This window comes from Canis lupus, chromosome 34 (assembly GCF_048164855.1).
Source record: "Canis lupus baileyi chromosome 34, mCanLup2.hap1, whole genome shotgun sequence".
Lineage (NCBI taxonomy): Eukaryota > Metazoa > Chordata > Mammalia > Carnivora > Canidae > Canis > Canis lupus.
In genome coordinates this window covers 6,090,977-6,106,439 of record NC_132871.1, presented here as the reverse complement: position 1 = coordinate 6,106,439, position 15,463 = coordinate 6,090,977, and the positions used below count along the sequence as shown (strand labels likewise).

The following is a 15,463-nucleotide window of genomic DNA, read 5'->3' as shown; positions in this document are numbered from 1 at the left end:
AAAACTGGGTCAAAATCTCTGCCAAAAGAATGTGGCTTATAATAGTTATTGCTTCTCCTTAAAACAAATCCCTTAAGTGGAAATAAAAATTTCATCTGTCTCCAAAAACGCAACCACACATTCTAGCTCTGAACAGAATAATGACTGTATAAAAGCGGTGTGTTTTTAAATATAGGTATGCAAATCTATTTCAATTAGTGAAGGTAGGTTGACCTGTAAATAAATGGCAGGAGAATCAAGAGGCCATAACTTTAGAGAAAGCCTGTTGCCATAACATCAAGAAAGCTAAGAATCTCAGATTTCACTACTTTTTATTCTAAAGAAGAGCCGAGTATATAATTTTATCTTTAATTTACTTCACATTTCAATATAACACTATATTTCCTATTTTCTCTTTTCACGCACATGCACTCACACACACATACACAAAATGTATGTGTCCACCAATCGAGAGCTCAGAAAGGGCCAATCTATATTAATAAAATAGAAATTTTCAAAATTTGGATGAACCACAAACCAAAAGGAAAAAGATTAATGTATTAAGAAAATAATGCCTTCTGAGGCAAGATTTGATGTCAACTCTTGCAGCCTCTTTCCATGATTAACAGTTTTGTGTATAAGTAACAAAAATAATTTACTATACCTGATTTTTAACACCGGCATATCTTTTCAGGTGTTTTATAAATTCTGGTCGAGAAGTGTTTCGTGCAATTATAAGAGCCATGCTTCCATTATTTAATCTGAAATTAAATATTTGTATTTGACATTGAGAAGTTTATTAAGTGATTGCAACAGAAATTACTCGGTATCATTCCTTCTAACAACCACATTTAGTAGAAGTTTTAGGCAAAACTGATTAATCAACATCACATTAAATTTATTTCCAATTCTTAAATCTTATCTTGCTGTGTTATTTTTAAATGGCACAGCCAGCCCTTCAAATTAGTTTTATTAAAAATTGACTTCCTTTTCTGTAAGTTCTTATTTTAAGGGCTTTTAAAAAAAAAAAGAACTATCATGCTTCCTATTCACATATCATTTAAAATCCAATAGATTTACTTAGGGATTCAAAATGTGACATCATGTATGTTTTTAAAAGATTTAAAATAACAAATAAATACTAATAGTATAACAAATTATTCAATACTTCCTAGAACCGACAGTGTGATTTTTAAATATTTACATACGGGCAGGTCTCAGTGACATAAGAAAATAAATCCAAGTGGCCCCTTGTTGGATAAAAGGGACAAATGCTACGACACATGTTCAGTTAAATGACTGAGCATTTTAATCTTGCATAACTGTTCAGTTTAATATAAGAGACTACAAATTTAGAGATGTGATTTAGTGCCAAAAAAGCCACTTACAAATGCATCTAGCTTTAGAAGGCAGTTTGCAGAAATATGTGCAAATGACTTCTAGCTTGATTTCAAGGCAAATATAAAGTTATTCCAAGAATAACAACAACATAAAAAAGAGCTCTTTGAATCTTATGGAAGCTCAGGTCAGAGTTTGTAAGGGATCTTAGAGATTATCCAGTCATTCACTCAGTTTATACAGAAGGAAGAAAAGACCCCAAGTTTAAGTGATTTGTTCAAAGGCACACAGAGAAAAACAAAATCATCACTGGCACCAGATCTCTTAATTCCGAGAGTCCAATGCTCATTTTATTCAACATGCCACTTCTTCCCAACTGGAAATAATTAGTGCCAAGACACATTCAGGCTACTGTTTTGTGTTTACATTTTCAAAAATTGCTTAATTTTTCATTAACATGAAAAGTACTTCACATGTCTACTTTTCACCACTTTATAGTAATTGAAACACATCCTATGTGCTTTCGCGGTTTTAAATGTTTTTTATATATTACATATTTACTGTTAGAATACTGAAAAGAACACTAATTTCTATCAGCAATTTGCACTGAGGTATTTTGAATTAAATTATACTTTATTGTGGAAAAAAAATGAAACTGGAGGTTCAATCTCCTGGGCAATGATTCTGAATCCCAGAAGCTAAATCTCTGACTACCTCTGGTCAGCCAAGGCATGGTATGAAGGCCTTTGCAAAAAAAAAAAAAAAAAAAAAAAAAAAAAAATCAGTGTTCAATTACAGTCCACAAAGGAAATCTCTAACTAGTCATCCACTGAAAAATTAATACTGGTTAAACCTAGAGAGAATAAGGAGTGGAAGTCCAGGCAAGCTGGAAAATGTATGGAACAGCACTGAAAGAGGCAAGAATCAACTCCCAGAAGAGGAGACTACCTCTCCTGAAGGTCAAGCAAGCTTGAGTCTCAGAGATGAAGTAGGATTAAGTATTGTCTTGAGTCAGCTAGTTGTTTTTCACGTTTAGTGAGGGAAACCCATTAGGGGGGCACACCGCTATCTAGGATTTCTGAAGGTACAGGCAGGAAACTATTGAGCTCAATTTCTATAACACAATAAGCTTCAAGATAACTCCTTTCAAGTTTCAGCACTAAAGATAATGAGGACCCTGACATCTAGATTATTAATATTAAAATTTATAGTTTTTCTTCTTCTCTAACTGCAGATATTTCTCATGTTGACTGCCAAGGAAAAAAAAGTTTATATCAATCCCCTTGGCTAGCTGTTAATGATTCTGGTTAAGGATTTTGCAGGGAAGACAAAACTAATCATTAAAATTATGTCATAAACTGCCCTGGCACACAAGTCATTCTTTTATTCTACTTCCAGGGAAAAATCTAGATTTGACTATATTATACAACATTCATGATCCTTTCTTCTATGCTTTCTATGGGAGTGGGAGAGAAAGATTTTCAAATGAATAATGGATAGCTGCTTGAAAAGAATGTATGAGAGATGGTTTATATTTTTGTGGATAAAATGATATATAAAAGGTCTCAAGAAAATGTGGGCAGCAGATTCATATGTACCACTATTCACACTAAATATAAATAAGTGCAATTCAGCTTCCTTTGACTGAAGGTATCAAATATACCCACATATATACTATTCATGCTGAGGATATTTATGTCTGCTCTACCATTTGAAAGTAGAGATGTTCACAAGAAATACCAGAAATATAATGTTTTCGATGACCAGTAAATAAACACAAGTAAAGCAAGTAGGCATAAAGTGACACAGTGAAATCATGTTAATAAAACCCATGAAATATTTTAGCTTTAGTAATATTAAGAAACCAGTGATTGTCTACTATTTCGAGCTTAACAGTTGGTCTCCGCCTACTCAGATGCTAAGTCCCTGAGAATCTCTACTATTATTACAGTCCAAAATAATAATAATCCAGCCAGCCACAAGTTAGCAAGTATTCTAAAAGAAAAAAAAACTGGTTTATAGAAAAGTATTAGTGATTCAATAAAAATGCTTACTAACCTGGTATTAGGTGCCAAGCCTCTAGGTGCCACTGAACACAGGCAAGGGATTGCCATAATGCTGACATTCAAGAACTGACCCTGGATGGTTTGCCACTGATCATTACAGTCTAAAGGCAATGGAAGTGACTGGTTACTTTCCCTCACTAGAGCAAAATGTCACCAGAGCCTGCCTCAGTTCTCAAGGAGGTACGTTTAAACTTACCGGATTTGGGAGATCCTTCTGCCTTCCTAAAAATGAGAAAACAAAGAAAACCACATCACACCAAAAATAACATCTATTAAGTTGAGAAACTTCAAGAACCCAGTATGTTAAATATTTTCTTAGATTAGATACGGTAAGTGAAAATGTGTGAGTATATGCCGTTGCTGCATTACACTGTGTTGATTCATTGAAAGGTGGTGTCATCCATAACAATGATTTTCCATTTCTTTTAAAGACGAGAACATTTTCTTTGTGTGGCTTTGAGTAATGTTCGTTACTCAGGGCAGAAACCATGGGTTTTGCTGGGTTTTTTGGCTTATTGTTGTATCCAAAATGCTTGGGATATAGCATTCAATAAGCAGGCTGTTGAATACATTCATAAATGATTGGACGGATGGATAGAGTGAACAGTGGTTTCTGAAGACAGAAGTCAAACCACATGGCCTACTAGAATTTCACTACTCCATATTCTTCACTAGTATTTTAGAAAAACAACCAAAGATCACAAGTCTAATAAAGTGTGTATATCAAACTGTTTCATGCTTTAAAGAAAGATACAGATGTTTCTGTTACTTTGAGCCCTTTACCTACCTTTCTTCTAAATCGTGAGAACTGATCAATGGTAAAAATGATATTTCACAGTCTTCAGGCCTAAAATACAGTAAATTTTGCTGTTAACTATCATGTATTCTAAGCCACAAAATTTTGGGTTTAAGAAAAAAAGACTTACTTAAGTTTTGTCAATGCCTTCATTACCGCAAAATCCCTTCGTTGGTTGGGTGACATCCATCGATGTTTTTCTGCCAAGGCCAAAGTTCTTCCACCAAAGCCAAACATGGCTGAGAACCCGAAGCGAAGAAGCTTTCCAGTGGTGCTAAAAGTGCAGACATCAACTGGTTGTACGTGCCCTTGAATATTATGTTGGATATCAGTCCATTAGTGAGAGTAGTAGGGCAAGTTGTCAAAATGGCAAACACAGAAGAGCCTATTTATTTACTTATAGAAGATCTCAAGCAACTTCACACCATGATAAATATCCTTGCTTTCTCTTCACCTCTCTTTACCTACAACTACTGCAATTGCCATTTTTAACTTTTTCAGGTACTAAGGTACACAAAGCAGTAAATATTGCAGTTTATTGTTATTTCACATAAAACATAGTTAAGGAAATAAAGTTCATGTGCAAAATAAACTTAGATTTAACAGTTTTTAAGTTTACAGACAATGGGAATCAATGGGAATAATAAAAATTCTAGAGTGGATGTGCAATGTTTTTCCTTTTTGTGTTTTTCTTTTAACAACAGAACCTCAGCCCTACAGTCTTGGTGTAGTCTAACAACACTATCTGATATACTTAAATAGTATGCGTGGGCTGTTTTGATCTGATTGTAAAAGTGTGACCTTAAACATCATTATGATTTTTTTTCTTACAAGATTATAGTGAAATTTCATTTACTGCTCTTGGTGGTGCCTCTGCTCTGAAAAGAGAGGCAGTCCAAATAGTGAAGCTTTGCCTAATGGACTTCTGGTTTTTAGTAAAACATTTCTCTGATCCGAGACACACAGAACTTGTCCTTCCTTGGATAAGTCTGACAGAAATAAAATAGCCTTATATAAATATAAAAACTTCCTTATCAAAAAGAAACTTCCTTATGAAACATGAACTTGTTTGAAAGAATTCTTACCCATTATAATGTGCAAAGTTGCAGTTACCACATGAGGGATTCCATGAAGAGAATGTGCCAGTACATTAGTAGAGCCTGCCAAATCAATTTTAAAAGATGTAAAATCAATGTAGTGTATGTTTTAAGTTATCCACTTGCTCTTACTTTAGGAGATATCGCTATGTATCGTTCAAATGAAAAATCAATGAAAGTTTATACATTTTCATTAATAGCTTAGATTCACATTGAATGGTTGTCAAATTACCGTTTAGCCTTTAAACAACTTAAAATTAGAAAATAGTTTAGAGTATTTACTTGCTCACAGATTTGTTTCCCATCATTAATGTCTACTTTCTACCAAAATAAACTAGCGGTATCAAAGTCTACTCTATCTTCAACGAGTGGGCTTCTAACTTCTTTCACAAAATGAACACCAAGAGCATTAAGGGTGTCTCTGGAGAGCCGAGACAAATGCATAAATACATAAATAAAAATCCAAATAGTAATGAAGAAAAAAAATTTTAAATCCCTACAAAGTACAAAAGACATGTTTTAAATACATTTAACGACTCTTAGAGATAAGCTTTCATCCAAGAGAGGATTCCCCTCTTATCTGACAAATGGTATCCTAGATGAAGACAATATTTAATTCCATAGTATTTACCATGCTATAAAAGTCTTTTTGAGATGTTATACGTTTCTTATTTTCATAATCATTAGGATGATTTAAGATCCACATGAATTTTTGCCAACAGCCTATGAAAGAAAAGAGCTCTCCTCCAGTTAGGGTCTCGGAGACCTTGAGGTAAAAGCCTTCTTCTGAAGAGGAAGATTCCAACTAGCCCCTGCCATTCCCAGGAGGCTAAAAGGCTTTAAAAATTAAGAAGCTACAAGTTTCCTTGAATTACAGATTATAAGAAAGAAATCCAGTAATAGCTGAGAGCTGTGAAAGCATGGATGTGTGGTGTACCGCAGCTATCAAGGCAAAGACTAGCCCCCTGGACTTGTTCTTTAGGAACATTCCTGTGTGGTCATACATGATCTCTTCAATTTGTATCACTTAACTGATGTGTGTCTAGGGTTGTTCGGCCGAAGAAGCTGAGGCTACTCAGACCTTTTCAACCAAGGCTGTCATTAAATTAATCACCATAAGGGACTGATCTAATATTAATGTCTTCCAGGCCTCTAGTGATGCCAATTCAAAGAAAAGTCCACCTCAACCAATTAGTAAACCTGTTCCAACTGATTCATCAAAGGGTGAATTATGCTCTGAACTCTGTTATTCAGAATATGGTCTACGGTCCAGCAGTAATACCATGGTGCTTATTAAAATGTAGACTCTTGGGTCCCACTCCAGACCTCCTGAATCAGAGTCTGCATTTTATAAGATCCCCAGGTTATGTGTGTGCACAGTAACTTGAAGAGTGCTTCTTCTAGAAGAGATGTATGGTCCAGGGATCAGCAGCATCAACATTACCTGGGAGCTTGTTAAAAAGGCAAATTTTGGGATGCCTGGGTGGCTCAGCGGTTTGAGCATCTGCCTTCGGCCCAGGGTGTGATCCTGGGGTCCTGGGATCGAGTCCCACATTACGCTCCCTGCATGAAGCCTGCTTCTCCCTCTGCCTCTGTCTCTGCCTCTCTCTGTTTCTAATAAATAAATAAAATCTTTAAAAAAAAAAAGTGATTTCTGGGTCTCACTTCCAACCACTAGAATTGGAAGGTCTGGAAGTGAGACCCGGATGTCCATGCCTTAGCAGGTTCTCAAGGTGACTCGTATGCACTCTAAGGTTTAAGAACGAGGAGTCCAGAGACCTGTTGCTCAGTGGATCTTTACCCAGGAGTCAATTACCTAAGCCTTTCCAATTATCCTTTGACCATCTACGGCCTGCCCTTTGGTCATCTAATTGCTAATTAATCTGGAATGGGTGGGAGGGAAGAGAGGAAACAAATCAACCTATTTTGCTTCCCAATCAGATTTATGGTAAAGGTTTTGGAGGAGGCCACGTAATTAGAGTGAGATATTTAGGATTATCAATGGATTACAGTACTCCATGAAACACATTTCCTCCATTACCGTGGTTAATTAGGAATAGACCATAAAAGCATTCCTCTAGAAAGGCTATTAAAGAACATAATGTAATGTTGTCATGTGCAATAGAGAATGACACATATCATGACTCAAGAAAATAAAGACCATTTATTCCCTGTGAGGTTGAAGTATGCTAAGCATGCCCAAATACAGATCCTTTCAGGCTGCTAAGGATCACTTTCTTTTTACATCTCAGGCTTTGCACCTTGACAACTTTTTCTTAACTCCATAGAATCTGCAGAGAGGCACGACCAGAAGCCAGAAAATTGTTTCCGTCATCTTCTACGCTGATTAACCTGTTCCTCGGTCCTTAAGAACAGTTTTTTAATTCTCTGAATTTTAAAAGGCAAGTTTGGGATCCCTGGGTGGCGCAGCAGTTTGGCACCTGCCTTTGGCCCAGGGCGCGATCCTGGAGACCCGGGATCGAATCCCACGTCGGGCTCCCAGTGTATGGAGCCTGCTTCTCCCTCTGCCTATGTCTCTGCCTCTCTCTCTCTCTGTGTGACTATCATAAATAAATAAAAAATTTTAAAAAAAATAAAAAATAAAAAAAATAAAAGGCAAGTTTGTGAGGAAAGTGGATATAATATGGTAATACTATAGATTGCTCTGTATTTTTGTTTGGATGATCTAAAAGACAGAGTACAATTTCCAAAAACAAAATGTGATCCATCTGAAAAGATGTCTACATGCCAAAAGAACATGCTGCTCACATAAATAACGGCTATGTAATTTTAGCATCCTCACAAAAGCTATAAATGTTCTACCTCAAGGTAAACATTTTAATTAGCCTGAAAAGTTATTTTTCTTAACAGCTACCAGCAACTTTGCTCACCACTACCTCCCCAGACCTGCTAAAGGGTGCCAAATACACAGAGGTAAGGACGGAAGTAGCAGTTCATCTAAAGCATGAATGATGGAAATACCAGGCAGAAACTATGGAGGCAAAAAGAAAAAAAGGAAAAAAATTGTCCTTGGAAGTGCAAGCACTTCTGTAGAACAATTAACTTAATTAACCAGACCCCATGAATATTCATAAGGCCGTTAATGTCTCCCACATCCAAACAGATAAATGTGATGTAATGACTTCCTAGTCAAGCATATCTAAAATTCTCATGAAAACTGCACCTACACTTTGGTTCTTTGCCTGAAATATCATAGAAATTAATAGTCCCTTGGCAATATTTTATTCTCCTCAAATTAATTGGCAAGCATGAATTTATTTATGTGAACGCTATAGGAATATATGGTTTGCAGCCATCAGTATGTGGATTGTGCCTTGTTTTACAACAACTGGATTGCTTTTTTTTTTTTTTTTTATGTCCTCTCTGGCTTTTTCCTCTATCCTCCCCCCACCCCTTTAATCGGAATCTCTCAGTATAGTTCCTTAGCACCAGTTCCCATGGCAACAAACACCATTGCTAATGGCCAGCAGTTCTAATACAGGCTTCCCCACATCTGATCCATCTGAGTCTGACCATAATTCAGCGGCTTAGTCTGTTGGCTCAGTGGAGTCATTTACTAAACACTCTCCCTCTGGGTGTCTCTCTCCAGGAGGCAAATGGCTTCAAAGGCAGACTGTCTTCTGTGTGCAATTGGAGACTTCCTGCCTAGCCCTTGTCCCCCCTTGTTCACCATTCCCTATCAGAGCCCTGATGGGGCCCTGAGTCCTCCCATCAGCCCAGCCCACACACGACATCCCCCTCCTTATGGAGTCCAGAAGCTGGAACTCCCGGACAGAGGCCACAATTTTGGCAACAGGCTATATTTGCTAAGGAAAATGCATTCAAATGGCATGTTAAAAACATCAGCTTAACCACTGGTTTTTCTAGCTAACTATTCACTGCATGTCAAATGCGTGTGTCTTCCCACTTTTGCTCCATAGCAGTTAATAAGTGACCTCAGCAGTGTACATACTAGTAAGAGGAAATGACCGTGGCACATCCCCTTGGCACGCAAGGTAACGTTGAAAAGCTCCACCGTTATAGACAGAGCTCCTAAAATGACATGAAAAGGTAAAAGTGGCTGGCTCCACTTCGCCAGCATCTTTTTGTTGTTGTTGTTGTTTTCCTAGTTGACATGATTGTGTTCTCTTCTGCCTAAAGACCATCCAAGGTTTTTCTTAATTATTGGGATATATCCAAATATGTCTCTCCTTTTAAATTCTTGGAGTTTTTTGTGTTTTTTTTCCCCCCTTGGAAAGACTTCACAGTCTTTAAAAGAGTATTTGTACATCTTTCGTTGTCAATTAACAATACTAAATATACTGAAATCCATACTAAATGAATGTGGTCATCAAATGGATAGAATGAATTGTTCTTTGCTGTGTAATGATTTCCTATCTTCATAGGAAACAATAATTGTTTCTGTTTTATTTACAGAGATAATAACGTGCGATGTTTTCAAAATGAAAACTAATCACTTTCCATCACTATTGTTTGTTTAAATAATTTGGGAGGAGTGACTGGCATAACGTAATCCACTTGTGAAAGATGTTCTCGTCTTTTCTGGATGCCAGGGCAGCCGGGCTCTGACCTCCCCCTTCACCCTCCCTCCCCCTCATCACAAATTCTCCTAGTACAGGCTCCCAGCAGGGTGTTCCCTTGCTCTAAAACCTCCCATTGTCCCTACTGCTTATCAAACACAATTCAGACCCCTCCCTGTGGCGTCCAGGAATCCCCAAAGTTTGGGACTATTTTGATCCCATCCCCCACCCAACAATGGCCTGTGTTCTATTTCTCAATGCTCCTGGATTATTTGTGCAACGAAGGAAATAACTCCTCCTCATCTTCTCAGGCCAGAACCTACCCATTCTTTGGCCTAATTCAACTTGCTCTATAATGTTAGAGCATTATACTTGCTCTATGTTTTCTATACATTCGTTCACTTAATAAACTTCGTTGAGCATTCACTGTGTCACGTTCTATCCCAGCCGCTGGCAATACAGCAGTTACGATGAATTTTTTTGGCATTCTCAACTCAAGGTTATCTATTTATACTCTTATATAAATAGATAATACATATCTATCTGTACTCTGATACTTGAGGTTATCTATTTATTCTCTATTTGTACTCTGAGAGTTACCGCATGACATTGTGAGCAGCTTGTGAGTGGCCTTGTTTTGAAATTTCATACCTGGTACTGTGTGATCATTAGACCTTTATTTGGAAGACAGAATAATAATAATCCCATTTGTTGAATATTTAACTATGCATCAAGTCCTCCACAGATACCATCTAATACAACAAAAGCCTTATAATGAGATGACTATATGTGTATCTTTTTTTTTTTTTTTTTTTACAGATGAGAAAAATGAGGCTCAAAGAAATTAAATAACTTGTCCAAAGTCTCACATTTGCTTAGCAGAGATGCCAAACTTGGTTCTTTCAGATTCAAAGTCTGTGCATTTAACTCTGTGTTATACTGTCTAGGTTAGGAAATAAGAGAAAGACAGGAGGAGAGGTTCCAGTTAGCAAATCCACGGCCCCTTGCTTGCCTGCTGGTATTAACCCAAGCGGAAGCTGTGCTCGGACAGGGGTGAGGATGCTCTCTGTTTCTTTCCCAGCATTCTTCTGGGCTCTAAGGAGCAAAGCATGGGCAACTTCACTGGCAGATCCATCTCCACCAACACAGACGACACTAGAAAACAAGAAATTAAGAATGCAACTCTTTAAACTAATTGGTAATAATCCATGAAATCTCAACTTCGAAATAGTCATCTTATATATTCATGTGAATGGTACTTACATGCCCCTTGCCACACTTTAGCAAGTGTCAATGAGTAAGAAGGCTTCCGCACTGGTAAAGTTGACTTCACAAATACAATACCTACACGATACCCCGTGGACACAATGGTTTTCAGTGGGTTAAGAAGCATTACAACATCTGAACATGTTATTTCACATCAGCCTGCGTTCTGCTCTGCTAATATCCAAAAGTATATTGTTCTCAATTTGTTTATATTAATAGTCATGTGCAATTCATTTAACCAACTGCTAATTTTCAACATAGCTCCAAAAAGACCGACAGCTGTAAAAGTCATGTAAACTATGAAACTTTAAAGCTACTTATCATTAGCATATAGAGTAATTGCAAACTTGAACTGTGTTTTGTCTTTTGGACATGACTGCTACATGGCACTATGAAAGTTATTGATACCACTCTTGACTCTAGTCAGTACTGCTCACAATTTTTTTAAGACCTTGTAAGTGGACTGTAGTAGAGGTGGTGGTAGGACTCCATGAAAGTAACGTATAAGATTTCAGAAATGTGTTTCATAATGATTTGTATTTAAAAGATGCAAAATAATCTTAAGTAGCAAAATCATATTAATTGATCCAAAAGGAGGAAGACTTTGTGTTATTGGAAGCAGGCGTCATAACTCCAGGCCTGTAAGGGCCCCCCAGAAACAGAAGAGCAATGCTGAGTCTAAAGGAGGAACAGATTCTCCGCTCGGCCCACTCACATCGTCTGGGAGGCAGGCCTAGATTTTTCTACAGATTTTTTTCATCCTCTGATTTCTCTAGAGGAGCCACAGATTCTGACTTTTGGGTGAGCCATTTTATCCACTCACATTCAATATATTTAAAACCTCTCTATGCCAAACAAAGCCTATGGACCATGAGCAGCAGGTTTTATTTATATTAGGGTTTATTTATTTATTTTAGAGAGAGAGCAGGAGGGAAGGGAGGAGGTAGAGGGAGAGAGAAACCCAAGCAGATCCCACACTCAGCAAGAGCCTGAGGCAGGGCTCGATCTCAAGACCCTGAGATCAGACCTGAGCCAAAATCAAGAGTCGGACGTTCAACTGACTGCACTACTGGGTGCCCCAATCACCAGGTTTTAAAATAGTTTCTGAAGTTTAGGAAGCTCTGGACATTGGTGAATACAGAGCCTGAGAGTCCATCAACCCCCCTCACCTTGCTCTCAGCCTCCCAACCCCTGCGCACATCTGAGGTTCAGCCCTAGGGCTGCACACAGCCTGGCAGGCCCAGTCCCCCCTAGGTATAAGGGATCCAGGACATAGGATAGACCCAGGTCATTTGATGTCTGAAGTGGTTCTAGGGGTACCTAATGTGGCCACTGACTCAGAAAGAAGTGACTGTACCTACTGAGGGTTGACTTTATGTCAGAAAATACATTGGTTCTTTTCTATTACATACTAAGAATTCTGCAAAGCAGGCATTAGCCTCATCTTTATAAGTGGAGAAACCAAGGTTTGATGTGAACCTTGTCTATAGGATTTCAAATATCACGGAGATTTGCAAACATTCAACGAACTTCATTGTAATGATCAAATTCATGCCCTTTCCTACCTGCTAGAGTGTGTGTGCGATCTAAAAGGAGCACATAAAGTCATCCAACAAAACATCTAACTTGGCACAGAAGAACTTGGCTTTTCCACTTAGTATGGCAACATCTAAACCCTGGGATCCTGCATAGTGTCTCCTGGAATTGATAGAGATGGCTCCTCTGTGAACATACTCTGCTACAAAAGCCTTTGAGTTTTTGTCATAATACCTTCTATTTTACTTTCAAACTTTAACAAATTATAATTACAACCATCAAGTAACATTTGGTGAATAATCACTATGTACCAGGTACTGTTTTCAGCACTCTCCTGTATTAACTCATTTAATTTAGACAATAACTATATGCAATGGATACTTTTACCTTCAATTTCAAGTTAGGAAACTAAGGCAAAGAAAGATTAGATAAGTTGTCCAAGGTCATTACATAATAAGTGACAGAAGGACTGGAAACATCATAATTCCACCTTAGAGACTGCACTACCACTATTCCATGTGTTCTAATCCTTTCCTATATGTGAAACCTAATGAAAATCACCTTATGAGAGGTTTATTATTTTGAAAATCAGTTTACCAGTGGAATCACTGTGGGATGAAATGCATTAAGAAAAAAAATATACTCATGTTGATAACTATTGTATCATCAAGATCACCTCCAGGAATAGTTACTCAACCGGAGGGATGTACTTAATGCAAACATATCACAAGAGTCTGGATGTCACAAGAAAAGGCAAAGCAAACAAACACCCACAACATTATGTGTTAATAACCACACTTGAGAGTTACACTAAAACATGAACCTTAGAGTAACTATTCCTTGGCATATGGTACATCTTATATTTTCAGAAAAAGTAAACTCCTTCTTGCCATGACTCCAAATACAATGATTCCGTCTGGAAAAGTACAACTAGAGGCCAATACGTTACTTCTCTTCATAAAATTTCTCTTTCTATAATTTTTAAATTGGTGTTTCTTTGTCCACAAGCCAATATCATCTTTGAAATGTTTAATATGTCACTAGGATTTGATTTAAACGTTTTCTTTTTTGAAAACAGGTGCTTTTTAAATTTTAAATGCCTGATTTAGTAATACAGATAATGTGGTCAATGTGATCAGATGTCAATGGTAGTCAGATAATATCTGAGTCAGTGTGGGTCTAGGTAATGGTGCAATTTTTAAAAAGAAAGGAAAAATTGTAATTCAACAAATCAAAAAAAAAAACCTTGAAACAAAACCGAGAAAATATTATGTTTATAACTTCATAAGAGCATAGATTAACTTAACCATGTCCACACTTATAAATTCAACTGTTACCACTTCGAGTCTCTATACCTTATAATACTCTTTTCTTTGCCTTTACAAAACTTTCTAATGATGCATAGTAAAAATCAGGGGCAAACGAAAAGTGACACTCCTACAATTTTTAGCAATGGGTCTCTGAGTGTTCACTAGAACACAGTGGATTTGCACAACTGCCATCTTGAGTAATGATAGATGTGTTCCTGTTTGCTTTTTGGTCACAATATGTCTTCACAGAAACAAACATATGTAACTCGTTAAAAATCCCTAATCTTAGCAAGTAACATTTAGGTTACGTGCTAAGTAACAGTAACTAAACCACTTTGCTTTATTAAATAGTATACACAAAATATTTCTTGGATCTTAAACTCTCTAGTCTGTGTCTAAAAACCTTTCAATCCCACCCTATCAATAGCTCCACTTGAGTCAGGCAGAAATGCTTCAGGCCCAAATTCTTGAAGGAATCCCCTCTCTCATCAAAAGACCATAGAGTCAGGGGGGTAGTTGATCCCAACCTTGAATCATTTGTACCTATTCCTCATAAAGTGCTCCAAGAACCACTCTTTGAACAAGTTCAGAAACCAGGAAATATGCTATATATTATCGACTATAATGGTCATGCTGTACATTATGTTCCTATGACTTATTTATAACTGGAGGTCTTGTACCTCTTGATTTCCTTCTCTCATTTCACCCACCCAAACCTCCTCCTCTCCAGCAACCACCAACCTGTTCTATCTTGCCATTTGCAACATGCAAGGACCTAGAGAGTATTATACTAAGTAAGTTAGAGAAAGATAAATACAATATGATTTCACACATATGTGGAATCTAAAAACCAAAATTTGTACAAAGCACCGTTCTTCTAAAGTGTCTAAAGAAACTATGTTTCCATTGTTCTCCCCATATACTTATTTACATAATCCCAAGTGGAGTGATTTAAAATAACCATTTTACTAAGTTTTCCCAGCTTCCAGTAGAAAAACTGGGCCCATGAAAATTAATGAGATATTTAAGGAATCTTAGAAAATAGATTTTCCATAGAAATTTTTTTAAATTATTATAAGTCCTAAATAAATTAGCATGCTGTGGAATTCAGAAACAGCTAAATCACAGTGGTGGAAAGGGGAAGAGGAAGAGGGAGAAGCAGACGCTCTGCTGAGCAGGGAGCCTGATGCAGGCATTGATCCCGGGACTCCGAGATCATGACCTGAGCTGAAGGCAGCTGCTTAACCAACTGAGCCACCCAGGCACCCTTCTGCAGAATTCTTCTTGATCCTTACACAGTATAATTACCAGTGGAACTTATACATACCACATTTGGTGGAACACTTCAAAATGCTGATGGGCAAGGCCAGGTCTAATATGTATGATATCTGTTATCCTCATTATTTATATAATCACGTTTTGAAGAAAGGACTTATTTGCAATACCGCCACACTTACATACTCACAAGCTGTATTTCAGGACTGTGCACCGCATTAATGCAGTAGCTGGTGGGCATGATTCCCCCAATTACTTT

The 15,463-nt window shown here is 37.3% G+C and overlaps 1 protein-coding gene across 3 annotated transcripts in view; it reads right to left on the bottom strand.

The window, feature by feature from the left end:
• The window catches only part of CERKL (CERK like autophagy regulator), a 129,577-nt gene that overhangs the window by 27,172 nt on the left and 86,942 nt on the right, over nt 1–15,463 (bottom strand). For all 3 annotated transcript variants that reach the window (XM_072811384.1, XM_072811385.1, XM_072811386.1), the window contains exons 5-11: nt 10,830–10,972; nt 5,265–5,339; nt 4,310–4,487; nt 4,171–4,230; nt 3,580–3,605; nt 3,376–3,484; nt 644–740 (exon numbers count right to left, since the gene is read on the bottom strand). In XM_072811384.1, the coding sequence (XP_072667485.1) occupies nt 644–740; nt 3,376–3,484; nt 3,580–3,605; nt 4,171–4,230; nt 4,310–4,487; nt 5,265–5,339; nt 10,830–10,972 (688 nt within the window). The remainder of the gene's footprint in view (nt 1–643; nt 741–3,375; nt 3,485–3,579; nt 3,606–4,170; nt 4,231–4,309; nt 4,488–5,264; nt 5,340–10,829; nt 10,973–15,463) is intronic.